The sequence below is a fragment of the Synchiropus splendidus genome, chromosome 11 (assembly GCF_027744825.2).
Source record: "Synchiropus splendidus isolate RoL2022-P1 chromosome 11, RoL_Sspl_1.0, whole genome shotgun sequence".
NCBI lineage: Eukaryota > Metazoa > Chordata > Actinopteri > Syngnathiformes > Callionymidae > Synchiropus > Synchiropus splendidus.
Genome location: NC_071344.1, coordinates 10,448,188 through 10,461,647, shown reverse-complemented (window position 1 = coordinate 10,461,647; position 13,460 = coordinate 10,448,188). Strand labels below are relative to the sequence as shown.

At 42.3% G+C, this 13,460-nt stretch overlaps 1 protein-coding gene across 2 annotated transcripts in view; it reads left to right on the top strand.

Annotated features, from left to right (window-relative positions):
- The window catches only part of rab28 (RAB28, member RAS oncogene family), a 33,176-nt gene extending 20,031 nt beyond the window's left edge, over positions 1–13,145 (top strand). The window contains exons 5-8 of one of the 2 annotated variants that reach the window (XM_053879483.1): positions 5,465–5,568; positions 5,674–5,751; positions 8,477–8,578; positions 9,072–13,145. In XM_053879483.1, the coding sequence (XP_053735458.1) occupies positions 5,465–5,568; positions 5,674–5,751; positions 8,477–8,572 (278 nt within the window). In that variant the 3' untranslated portion in view covers positions 8,573–8,578; positions 9,072–13,145. The remainder of the gene's footprint in view (positions 1–5,464; positions 5,569–5,673; positions 5,752–8,476; positions 8,579–9,071) is intronic. The other variant, XM_053879484.1, reaches the window with a different exon arrangement.
- The last annotated feature ends 315 nt before the right edge of the window (positions 13,146–13,460 follow it).

Sequence of the window (13,460 nt, the reverse complement as noted above, 5' to 3'; positions counted from 1 at the left end):
CAACATTGATATGGAGGAATTTCTGCAAGAGAGCGGCGCTGACAGAGGGTTGGGTGCATAACCGTTTGATCTGGAACCACTGGCTTATAATTTAGATGTATAGTAGCATTTCTTCCATCATATTTCCTTCATCTTCTTTTTGTGGTGTGATACATGCTATTATAACAGTTGCTCCTAGAATAGCCTTGTATATTATTTTATATAGTTGCTACGTGGGAAAATAGCGCTTCCTTTGGCTGGAATTGTATGTAAACACTCATGTTTTATGTGTTCAGTCCTGTATGTCAGCAAACCCGATAATTATGAATATGTTCATAAGGACGCAATCATAAGTGATCCCTTGTGCTCCATAATTATTATTGCTCCTGGTTACGATGCCAGCTCACACAGGCTTGTATTACTGCGAGCCCATAAAAGTCCACTTAGTTTAACAGCGGCAGGAGAGCTAGGTGGACATGGCCAGTGAAACCTCGGGCAGCGTCTTGTGCGGTCGGTTCAGAACTACGCCTTTTGTTCACATTCACGAGTCCTACAAGGCCGGAAAGCCAGCCAGGTAGGCCCTCGATCCCGCGTTGTACGGTGACAATCCTGCCTCTCTCTATCTCCTGGTACAGTGAGACATTTTAGAAAAAAAAAAGAAGTGGCGAGCGGAAGAGCAAATTGTTTCACATACAGCTGTAGAGTGTCTTGTTCTAACTAAAAGTGCGAGAGTGTGTATCCATGCACGTGTGTGTGTCTGCACATCAGCTCATGAAAAACGATCAAGTGACAAGATGAGCTGTGATCAATGAGCTGTCGACAGAACACTTCTGACCTAGTGGAAAGCAAGTCCCCCGACGATCCCGGCCCGTTTCAGGCCACCGGAGCAGGGGCGCCGCCGCACAAAGAGTGCTCTGTCTCTGTCAGGATTCCCCGAGGAGTCCTGCAGAAGGCCTCGCTCACCTCTACAACATGACGCGAGGAACAGCAGTTCAACTGTCTCAAGCCACTTGAAAAAAATCCTCACAATTTTCATGAGGGCCATTAATTTAATAGATGAGTTATTATGTCAGGTTTTGTATTGAAAATGAAGGCATTTCCAGGGATGGATGCTTTGTTGGTTAAGGTTTCATGACTGTATTTATTGTTCTATGAATTATTAAAAAGCATATGGTTATTAGTATATTTCCTTGGAGAACTTGGGTACACTGGATATCTTGTTTTTGGAGGTCTAGAATCTTGCACGTGAATTAAAATGCCTAACATTCATGTGAAATCTAGATGTATGAAGATGCTTTCTTAATTCCACTGGTCCTTTTTCATATGGTCTCACGTACCAAACACCTGGTTTCCAGGATTCAACCCCAAGTAAATGAGTAGCGACAGGTCAAACACCTGTTTGGGGATTATGGTACATGCAAGTCTGTTGCAGTTTGTTCTGGAAGTTTATCACATTTTGATCGATACCTCCCCGAGTATGTGAATGACAGGTGTCGTGGGTCAGGGCAAATGATTTGCAAATCAAGTCCTTGATCTTGTCAAATATACATTGGGAGGAACAGGTCATTGTGATTTACCCAAGCAGTGGTCGTCCTTATTGTATGTCTTTTTTCCAGTGTGTATTCGAAGGAAGTGACACTTTCTGAAGCTTTTTCAAGTTTATTCACACTTCTCCAACAGCTATACTTCACTATGTTTGAGAGTGTGTGGTACAACATTAGCTTCAATGTATTTGCTCATTTCCCTCCTGAAGACCAGGGGTCAGGAATTGTACTATACACCAGCGGCTCCACTCCAACCAACACAAAACACATACTTTAACACGTGTGTCTATTGAATTTGGATTTTTCAGTCATTTGTTTTAGTCTGTGCAGAATATCAGGAATGTTGTCATTAAGGGAAAACTGAACTCCAGCAGCTCTTAAATGCATAGTGTGAGGTAGAGCTGGAAGTGATAGATTCTCCCCAGGGGTTGATTAGGCTCAACCTTGTAACTTTCACTTAATGGGATATGACCCCTCCGAGCCCACCGCACGACACTAACTGCTGTTTAGCTCAATTGAGACTCCCGGCAATCCACTGTGCTATGCCAGGCGTAGTCTCTTGCTGTTATTTGCTCGATAAAATATCACAATTGGTCGGCTGCAGCCGACTTGGTTGCAGCAGAATACGTAGGTGTTTGTTATCACAGCACATTTTTAAAAATCCCACTGATGATCACACAATACAGTGTAGGATTTCAGAATGTTCAGCGCCAATGAGTTGTTGCTTTTCTTTGGCAATTGCTACCGAGACACAGTGGAGACACTGTCAGTCACATTCGAGGAGTGTACTAGTCTGTGGGACACCAAACCATGATTACTGAAACAAGTTATAGTCTAAATCTTGTAGATTATGCTGAAACTGCTGGAAACTCGAGCGAAGTAATCCATTATTTATTTTCAAAGAGGTAATCAAATATTCCAATGATCATGGTGACTGAAATTTCTGTAAAATGGGGACCTGAGTCCAAAAAAGCTTTTTATTGGTGCTGTAAATTTACATGAAGCGTACAACAAAAAAGTATGTTGCCTTCAGCCTCACGTTTGTTTGACATCGTACGGCTTTGAGAAGTTATGATTAAAAAAATGTGTTGTGTTCAGGGACATTGACGTTCACGTGAAAGCGACACTAGCCAGTCCTGACTATTGAAGGGAACAAGAAACCAAACCACACTAACCCACATGTATTGTAAGGCATAAACAAATACCTGGCTGATTCAAGATAACCACGTGAGAATTCTTTCCGCAAGAGGCTCCTCAAAGTTTGTCGTGCCTCCATTAATTCCTGCTTCACTGAACTATTTTCTGGAGTAAAAGCAGAGTTTATCCATCTGATATTAATCTCTGTTATCTTGTAATTCACAGCATTGACAGGCAGACCTTTTAAGTAAACACTGATGGCGACCAGAGTGAAGGGAGGGCCATTGCTCTTCACGAGTGATGATCCCCTCCACTATCTCGATGCGCTCAGAGGCCTAAACAGTTTATTTCGTGTTTGCAGTCACTTCCTTGGAGTTGTTAAGCTGATGTACGCTTTGACAGAAACGGAGGGAAACCAGATCATTGCAGGCTGATTGTTTTGACCCGATAAGTAGAAATGGGTACATTAGGGAGAAAAATGGAGCGAAACACTAAAATGTAGGGATTAGCCTCGCTGGCGTTCAGCCTGAGCAGACAGATGACACATGTTGCGTGAATAATGTGGTAGAGTTTGAATCAATGCAAAACAAAAAGAAACTTTGATTTCTGTTTGTACGAACATCACATGGATGCCACATATATATATATATATATATATATATATATATATATATATATATATATATATATATATATATATATATATATATATAATTATTGTTTTTTTTTTCCTATGCTTTAATTTTTTTTTTAATGATTTCTCTCCACATGAGTGTTATAGCTTGTGATATCTGCAATATTTTTGTGTTCATTTGTTGAGTGCTCCCTTTCAATGAAGGTAAAGACATTTTCCAAACAACAGCTGCAAAAGCTGTCAGCAAACATACTGGAAATAAATTTATCCTAATATAAAATGCAACCTTTTGTGGTTTAGGAACTGTTTTTCTTGACAATAAAAATGACCGTAATTTAAACTGAAAATGTGAAAGAAGACAGCTTTTGCCGTGTCTGTTGGCCATTGCAAATACTTCTTCTCAGACTCTCACTGTTAATGTTGGCTAATCTGACTGTGACACATGATTGATAGCCTTGCCCAAGTGTGCAGGATCCAAAGGATTAGCAGTGTTTACTCCTAGTAGCATGGCGGCTACGTCCGCTGTTAATGACTGGAGATAGTTTTGTTTATGTGCCGTCCGGCAGCGACATGACAGTCTGGGGCCGAGTAAGTGTCTGCCCTTGTCTGAAAGGTTTGTGTTTATATGTCACGCATGATGATGGTAATATGCAGTCAAGTCAAATAATTTTGACTAGTGTATTTTTGGTTGTAATGGTTCCCCTCTCAAGGTCACACGGCATTCTGAGATATTAATAATAGTCTATAAGTGCACTGTTTACATTCCTCCTTTGCTAGGTGCTTAACTCCCTCAACTCATGCGGCCTCCCACCCTCACACACACACACACACACACACACACCCAGGCACACACTCACACTAAGGGGCATGAGAACAGGATAAATCCTTGACAGACTCAATGAAAGCTCATACAAAGAGTAAAACTCGGGGGGACGAGGGAAACGCAACACCGTACAGTAGCCTGACCACCTCCAGCTAGCAAAGACATCCACGCACCAGATACTAGGTGTGGCTGCGTTTTCGCACAAAGCCAGAAATAAAGAGGAAAGCTATTGCTTTCAACAGCGAGACCCCCAGGTGACCCTCTTCACCGACCCCACAATGACCCCATAGTAAGGAAAGAGTGATGCAAAGCTCAGTATCATTGCACAGGAGTCAAATGCACAGGGAGCGCCATCACAATAGCTAAAAAGGAAGGTGCTGTCATTATGTGCAGACGGTAAATCAGAGCACAGATGACAGTCTCATTTCTTCGTCCTTTATAAAGCAAAAATTGTCAAGAGCCGACCCATCCAGTTTTCTCCACCTTCTCGATCAGAGTTTAGCCTGAAGTCCTTCGGTCGTCCACTTATTGTCTGTAAGTATTTCTCCACAGCTGGCCTGGTTTGTCAATTTCAGGTCAAATAAAGGTTCTTGGCTGCAGGGTGCAACTTTACCAGCCCAACTTTGTGGAATGTGTCCCACAAAGCTGGATATGGAAGCCTGGGGAAACCTCACTGATCATCTTCACTTGTAACTAGTTACTTTCTGATACCCGATCAACTCCCAACATTGACTTCCATAAAAATAATGACTTATTCATATGGGAAAAGTGTGAAAAAGAAACGAGTAACAAATATATATTAAACTTGAAAAGCACTCAGAGAGCGCAAACCTCCGCCAAGCAGCTTCAATCTACAACACACAATTTGAATCTGATGATCAGAAAACACGTTCTAAGAAGTGAAACTGTTAAGAGTGGCCCAGAGTTGTTGAAGAAGAGGGGAATTTCATGGACTCAGCTAATGGCAGAATACCGTGTTCGCTGGGAGAGTGTGTGGAGTCCAGGGGTGTTGTCCGATGAGGTGGTTAGCCAGACAAAAATGAACATTTTTATCAGCTACAAAACTAAGTAGTCAGTTATTGTAACCGTCATTGACGTGTATAAATCTTTCTGAACTTAAGAACTAAAATGTATGACTCTTCAAAGGAATATAAGAATTGAATTATTTTTTGTTTGAACGTTCTCCAATGTGAACGTCTTGCAGAGAAGACAGAACCCGTCATAACTCATATAAACAATTATCATTTCTGTTTGTGTTCACATTGTGGCAGTTGACCACTGCATAAATCTCTCTATCTGTCTGGGCACGTCTTCTCACATGTCATGTCTGTGATATTTTTGTTCCAGTCGACCTGGAGCACATGAGGACGGTGAAGGCTGACAAACACCAGCGCTTCTGCCAGGAGAATGGCCTCATCAGTCAGTTTGTGTCCGCCAAGACTGGGGACTCTGTAAGTATCGGCTGACTCTGTACATTACAATAAAAGTGTTGATGTAGTGCGGTTTGGACCAATTTGACTGGCTCTCATTTTTCACTTTCCCTCCTCTTCCTCCAGGTCTACCTTTGTTTTCAAAGAATCGCTGCCGAGATTCTCGGCGTGAAGCTTAACAAGGCAGAGATTGAGCAGTCTCAGGTTAGCCTCCAGAGTTTGACTTTTATGTTTCGCTGAATTTTCTGTGTGGAAATAAGACACATTTTCCAAAATATTGAGAGACAAGGTTACTCCTCATATTGAAGAGCAAACTACTGACAAAGTGGATGTCTGGCTTATTTGACTATTGAAACTGAGTATTAGCTGACTTCAGTTTCATCCTTGCCTGAGATGTGAACTTTCAGACGGTCATGGGGAGTGTGCGAGGTCAGCGCAGACCCCCACACACTGTAAAGGACCTGTTGTGTAAACAAGAGTTTGTTACGTCTGCCTCCAGTGAGTACCTTTCCGAGACATGGCCCATCTGTAAATAGACCCACATTGACCACATTAGCGCGTGAAGTCGGAGGTCAAAGGTAGGCAGTTGTAGAGGTGAGAAGGTGAGGTTGTCTGGCTGATTTATTTGGTTTATCTCCCACCGTTCTAGACTGAAGCGGAGTCACTGGTTGCTGGTGAGTCGGAGGTGCCCGAATGTGGCAGCTGGAGGATTTACAGGGTTTCCTCCCCCAGATACATTAATCCTGCCTGTGATATGGTCAGTTGGAGCCACACTGACTGGGCAATGCTTGACGAGCCAGGGGCCACAGTGGGGTCAGGACCCCCGAGGAGGGAGAGCGTGTAAGGGAAGAGCTGGGCAAATTCTCAAGCTCCTCTCCCATCAGCCACACCACCGCTGCCAACTGAGCTAAAATGGCCAACTAATGGAGCTGTCCATCCACTTGGCTGTTCCTCCTCCTAATGACTCTGTCAATAAAGCAAAGTGCTTTAATCCAGAGACACCACGCTGAGTGAGAGGCTCCATTGTGAGTCTTTCTATGTGTGTTTACTTGTACTATGGAAAAATCCCTATTTGGTTGTTTGCCAATGAAGGGTCTGTAATGAAATAGGCTGACAGGGAAGTACCTTGGTGTTATAGTTTTTTAGTCATAGCCTTTAGTATTCAGGCCCCACAACGGGGTGAAGTGAACTGTAACACGTGAACTGTAAGTAAAATTAGGATTCAAATCGTACAATAACAAGAGACGAGAGCTGAGACTTGCCAGGCAGTGAAGTTGTTTTCAGTAAGTTGCAGATCATCTACGGACGGGAATACAGCGTTTTAGAGTGTACTCACTTTTGGACCCAGTTTCCAAAAGTATCCGACACATGACCATGACTGAAAGCATTGGATCCGTGTGGATAAAAGTCCTACCACTACTGTTATGGCATAACATGGTAAAAGATTTTCCTGATTTTTTAAACCGGTGTTAGCTTCACCAGATGCAAATTTTTATGGACACTAAAGTAGTAATCTTGAATTGCGTAATATCACTACTTTAATTCTGTAATATTACAACATTAATCTCTCAATGTTATTACATTTTCTCTTTGTGGTGCGCTAGTGCTACGTCTATTGGGCTCTATTGCTTGTAGTAGTACTCGCTAGCGCTTGCATGAAGCCAGTACATGTGATGTGAACCAAGCCGAGGCTCATTTGAACAAAGCCTTTTTTTCCCAGTGGTTCTCTGTGCGAGACCTTCTCAATGGTTTCTGAAGCTGGAGTGATATGTATGGTTCCTCTCATGATTGTTGGTGACTTGAGGGCAATGTCATGGTCATGTGTTGCTGGTGTCTCTATCTAGTTATCAGCTACATATTGGAGCACATGGTGATCACACCATTGGACTGATTCCATCATCGTAGTTTCTTCCATCCATCAATCCCTCTATCATCCATCCATCAATGTATCCTTCTATCCATCCATCCATCCATCATCCATCCATCATCCATCCATCCATCCATCCATTTTTCCATCTCTCTTTCCATCCATCCATCCATCCCTCTATCATCCATCCATCATCCTTCCTTCCTTCCTTCCATCCCTCTATCCTTTCATCCATCCCTCATCCATAATCCATCCATCCATTTTTCCATCTCTCTTTCCATCCAGCCATCCCTCTATCATCCATCCATCCATCCCTCTATCATCCATCCATCCATCCCTCTATCATCCATCCATTACGTCTTTCACAGGCTTTAGCAACTGCTTAGAATGGTGAGCACTGAGCCCAGTGTCCTGGGAGCCAGCAACACCTCATGATCTGTTGTCAGGTTTAGAGAGCAGAACATGGAGGTCATGACCCCTGACAGTATTATATCTGCCTGGCAGCCCTCTCCGTCATGGTCCTCTGTCTCGTAGATCAGATAGCGAGACCAAGGATCAGTCAGCGACTACGACAAGTGAGCTCAGCAGCTCGTTAATCAGAGCCAACCAGGTGCCTGGTATTTAGTTGTGCGTGTGTGTGTGAGTGTGTGCGCGCGTGTGTGTGTGCAGAGCTGAAACCGGATGCAGCGCTGAGGAATATCATGGCTCGAATGAGTGTGACTGTGGCTTTTAAGTAACATTTCATTGTCTTGTATCCTTCCATACAGACTGTGTTGACATCCCTGATCCTCATACGGGTCAAACCATTACACCATTACATCTGATGGCTGACATAAAAAAAAAAAAAAAATCTACCTTCACCATTCTACCATTTATTTGACTGTGTTTGTCGGCAGCCCTCTTTTTAGTTACACTTTCACTCATTGTTTTTCTTGACCATTTCTCAGCTTTTGGCTGTGTCATCATCTGTTCAAAATTTTCCACTCTCACTTCATATTTCTTGTCGTTTGCTTTCTTTCTCTGTTTTCTTTTCCTCTTTCTACTGGGTTCACGTGCGGTCAGCGGATCGTGAAGGCCGAACTGGTGAACTACCCTCAGGACGAAGGCCCAATTAGACAGGAGAACGCCCAGCAGAGCAAAATATGTTCAGTGCAATAGTCTGAAGTATGTTCCCACAGATGCCTAGACTTGTTGTAGTATCGTAGTTGTAATGTTAGTGTAACTGTAGCATGTAACTGTTCTGATTAATCTCATATGATGTCCATAAATATTAAAGACTAATTTCAAGGTAAATATTATTAAAATTGTTATGAAATGCATTGAGGAGTACCTGATATTCAACTCTATTTTTTATGATAAGTAAAAAAAAAAAGTCAATATGAAATATTGGAAATGTAACTTGGAAATGAACGTCCATATTTTCAAAAATAAACAACTAAAAAACACATGATTATAAGTATTTCTAATAGAAATGTAACTTCACTTGTGTACTCGCTGTAAGTGGAATTAACATTAAACATGTTTTAAGCATGAAGTCATGTTTGAAGCGTTCAATTGGGGGAAAAAACGGCTTCACTCTTCTGTGGTGAAACATGTTTCTTTTTACGAATTCAGCATGGAATTTGTCACGTTTTCATTTGTGTTTCTCTTCCTGCAGCGAGTGGTGAAAGCCGACATTGTGAACTACAGCCAGGACACAGTGGCCAGGACCGTCAATCCCCCTCGCAGCTCCATGTGCACGGTGCAGTGATGGCTGCCAACACATGGTCACACAGAGCACGACAACCCATCAGTATTGCCCTCAGTAGAGACCACGTCGTCCACTTCTGAACTGAAATCATCAGCAGACTGTGCTGCTGGTTAGTCCTGGATGTGAAGGACTCACCATTTATTCAAAGGAAAGTTGACTTTTTACAGTTACTGTGCAGCTATCGGGTTATTTATTTCTTTGAGCAAACCTGCGTTGCAAAGGTCCTTGCTGCTGTCCTGTCTCCATTTTGGGTTTTACAGTTTAGACATGCTGCTAAATTAAATCATAGAGCTGTCAGCTAGAATGAAATAGACACAAAAATAAAGATTGAACCTCAACCTAAATTTTAGAAATACAACAACCTTCTCCGGACAGAGCAATTTTCTCACCTCACCTCGCCTTGAGATGAATTGAATTATTCCTGTTGAAAAGGCAAAGTAACACAAAACAGGCCAAGTGTGAAACCTCCTCAAGTAATTCCTGCACAGTGTTGCTCAGGCTCTGTTCTGATGCTGTGTCCAAACCAACAGAAAAAAGGTTGTTTACCGCAGGGTGCATCCACTGTTCAAACAATCGTGTTTGCTCTACTACAAACAACAATGCATTTGTTTCAGTCCAAACGGTTTTAGCATCATATTATTATGAATTCTGCGGGACATTTGTGCTGCGAATCTGATCTCTGTGTTCTGAAGGATCGATGACACTTGAACAGACAGGTGAACATCAGCTAGTGAAGTTTGGGATAGAAAACAAAAATGATGCCTCACTTCTATAGTTGTGATATTTGTGCACAGTTACAGACATCTCTTAATGCATTCCAGATAGATGGAGCGTCTGTGCTGCGATGATAGACGCGTCCTGTGGGATGCCAGGATGCCAGACGTAAGAAAGATCCTTTTTCCCATTTTTTTGTCATTTTTTGGAAACTGGTCCACTGAAAATGTTTTGTTTCACCGATATGACTTAAAAGAGAAACCTAACAGAAACTACTCAGCACTCTGAGACGCCCTGAGACGTCCGAAGTGCAGATCATTTCCACCAAAAATGTGGTTGTTGGCCGCTCATTGTTAGTTGCAGCAACCCTGCTGCATTCAAGTAGTGTTTCAGTTTCTCATTTAACAAACCTCTAGCAACCGTCTAATCGATTTGAGAACTTTTTCCGTGCACTCTTCATGCCTCGTCCCATCAGACGTGTGAAATTACTGGCGTTTTATTTACATGAAAGTACTGTGCTGTTTTCAGCATGTGTGTTCCCAGCCGGCACTTTCCAACACTGCTCCAGTGTTTTGGTCGTTCCACACCAGTCTTGGCTGCTGCACAGAGCTCTGGGAACAGCAGAGGAAATTTAAACTTAAATAAAACACCTGTAATTTCATTGGTTTGATGCGATGAGTTTAATTTTAATGGCAGCATAATCCGTGTTCAGAGCATCCTTGAGTTTTCATCATCAGTCTCGATGCTAGACCTTGTTTTTGGACTGCATTTTTGAGGTGATGTTACATAGGCTCAAACATTGACCTTTCTGTTGCGCAGGACTATAGACCAGCACAGCTTATGGATCTATAAAACCATTTTTCTTCTTCTTCTTGAGGTGCGCTCAATAGTCCGGAATTGCTATTAATGAAGGAAATGCTAGTAATGTATTGTTCTTTGCAAACTGTCCTAAACGCAGCACGCTAGAAGCCAAGTGAGGAATCCTTCAAAACATGCTTGGATTTGTGATTTCACCAAACGCAATAGTTTCATGAAAGCTTAATAGAAATTCACTCTGAAGAAAGAGGGTCAAAAAACTCACATTAGCTTTGGGCAACAGGATCAACTCCATAATGAAATACATGTTTGATATGACGACAGGTTTAGTGAAGCGACATCAACACATAACTGGGAATGTGTTGGTGTGTTGGACTGCACCATAAACCATCACATCATCAAATTCATATCCCTCCCTCCCTAAATTCACTCCTGCACACAGTAGAATGCAGGGCGTCTGAATACGTTTTTCCACCACAGTATGTATGGTGTCCCCACATACAGGAATGGGAAAGTTCCACATTACAATTGTCTTCACCTTTGTTTTGGTAGCACCACAGGGGGACTGACCTGAGGACTGGTGTGACCGGTGTCTGTAACTGAAATGTAGTTTCTGTGAGTGTGCAGGCGCCTTTGAGCACGGGAATGTGAGAATATGAGCGCGATGGAAAGCTTGGCCTTCTGTTTCTGCTCTACCTGCACTACACTTAAACTACACTTCCATATGCCTCCTCAGACAAGTCACATGAGAATAGGCTCACTTTTTAAAAGTATTTGCCCTCTTGTGGTTGTGTAAGGAGAGTGTTTGTAACTGGAGTGACTGAGACAACGTGTGTCATTTGTATGTTTTTCACGATTGGAATTGCTTCTGTAAAGAGTCAGACAGTAAATGAGCGAAACTGCGTATAAAACAAGGACCATGTAAATAGAACGGAAAGATGAATGTACAGTTTAAATCCTTAGTGCATGTCGACAAAAATATGCCACGGTTTATAAATAAAATGGCTTCATTTGAAATGTGTGTTACTGTTTGGTGTCCAATTAATTTGGCTTGAAAAGAAAGTGTGGTTCTATCGGATTACCGGCGCTTTCATTGTGCAGAGACCGCGTCATTACTCAGCCTTTGTCTGCTGGATCGCTGCCTGACGTACGCTTCATTCAGGCCTCGGTTTCTCTGCAATTTCTCACTGAAGGATGACACAAGCCTCATGCTAACACAAGGCCAAGTCCCTCAGGCTTCTCTCAGATGATGGGAACTGGATGGATGAGGACGGCCGTGTAGATTCAGGATGTATGTGCTGAAATCCTAGCGTAAGGACTGAAACTTGACCACCCTTGAGATCTCCTGTATAAAGCCCAACTTAAGACTCTGCTAGCTAATGAACCACCTGCTCTTTGTTGTGTGAGTCTTCCCTGAAACGGCTCCTAAATCCACTCTGGACAGATGAGACCTGCGGCTTTATTAATGGTTGTAAGCTGGTTTAATTCATCGCTAAAATAGTCCGGGCCTTTGTAGCATTCGCTCCACTGTAAGAGGTTTTAGGTTCAGCGGAGTCAGCGTCACGATGGGATTAGCTGCATGTGAAACCCCGAACTAAACAAAGACGGTGACATTTCACTGCAGCGTTGCACCTCCACCCAGGTGTTGTTCTGTGACGCTGTCTGTCAGGGAGCGTCTGCAAACAACCCCGGAACTGAAGGGCCAAGTCTGGCGGCCCAGCTGGGGTCCTTCCAGCGTACATGCATTGTTTCGCTTGACTGGACCTCTTTGGAATTGTCTCAGGTGAATTTTTGTCGGGAGCTGTCACCAGCGCTGACATGCCAGACTTGCCCTTGGCTTTGCTGCTGTTTGGACAGGTGTTTTTGCAAAGAAAACAACCCATTTCCAGCCCGACTCTGGACAGAACCAGTGCACATCATCACCTTGATAGATCCTCATATCAATAACCTTATTGACACTTAATCTCTTCAAAGTGGCAGAAACCATGAGTGGTGTCCAGTGTTATTTGATACAGTGATTCGCCTCTTTGAGGGCCGCTAAAGGTTTATTTGTTTTACACCTTTGGGCTGTGAGGGCCGCGATACGCACCGTTTTAATACATGAGCCACGTATGGTGGCAATAGTGTGTCACTGAAGTGACTTGACAGCTGCAAATCTGTGACAGTGAACAACCATGGAGAAGTTCTTGAAAAGAAAAAACAGTAAAAACTGTTCATGAAAGCAACTGTTGAAGCAGTTTTGAAAATTAATTGCAACATTTTATGGCAATACTTTTATTTACACTATACTTATATCTTCTTTCGAGTTTAACTAAAATATATATATTTTATTTTATGATATTTAGACATGGTTTTATTATTTTAATTTTATTCAGTTTTTTCAATTTTCTCAACAGTCTACATCAAGTGTATTTTTTTTCTATTTTTCTTTAGTGAATTTGATGAATAAGACTTGCACCTGGTTCTGCTGCTGGTTGGACTTTTGATGACAAATAAATATTGTTGTGCTGATCACATAATCTCACATCATTTCGCAAGATTTTGGTTTCTTTACGTGTAAGTGGAATAAATATGGTTGTTGATCACAAATGAAATCAATAGAAATGAATCAGTTCTATTGGATTTGTTCTTGTAAAGTTGGGCCCAGGGATCAAAAAACTGAAGAACCCCTCATTTAATACATTCAAGATTCCAAGTCCTTCTGAGTTCACGGTGCTCATATAGTGCGAGTACAAGTCACATACAATCTCTGGACAGTACAATGTG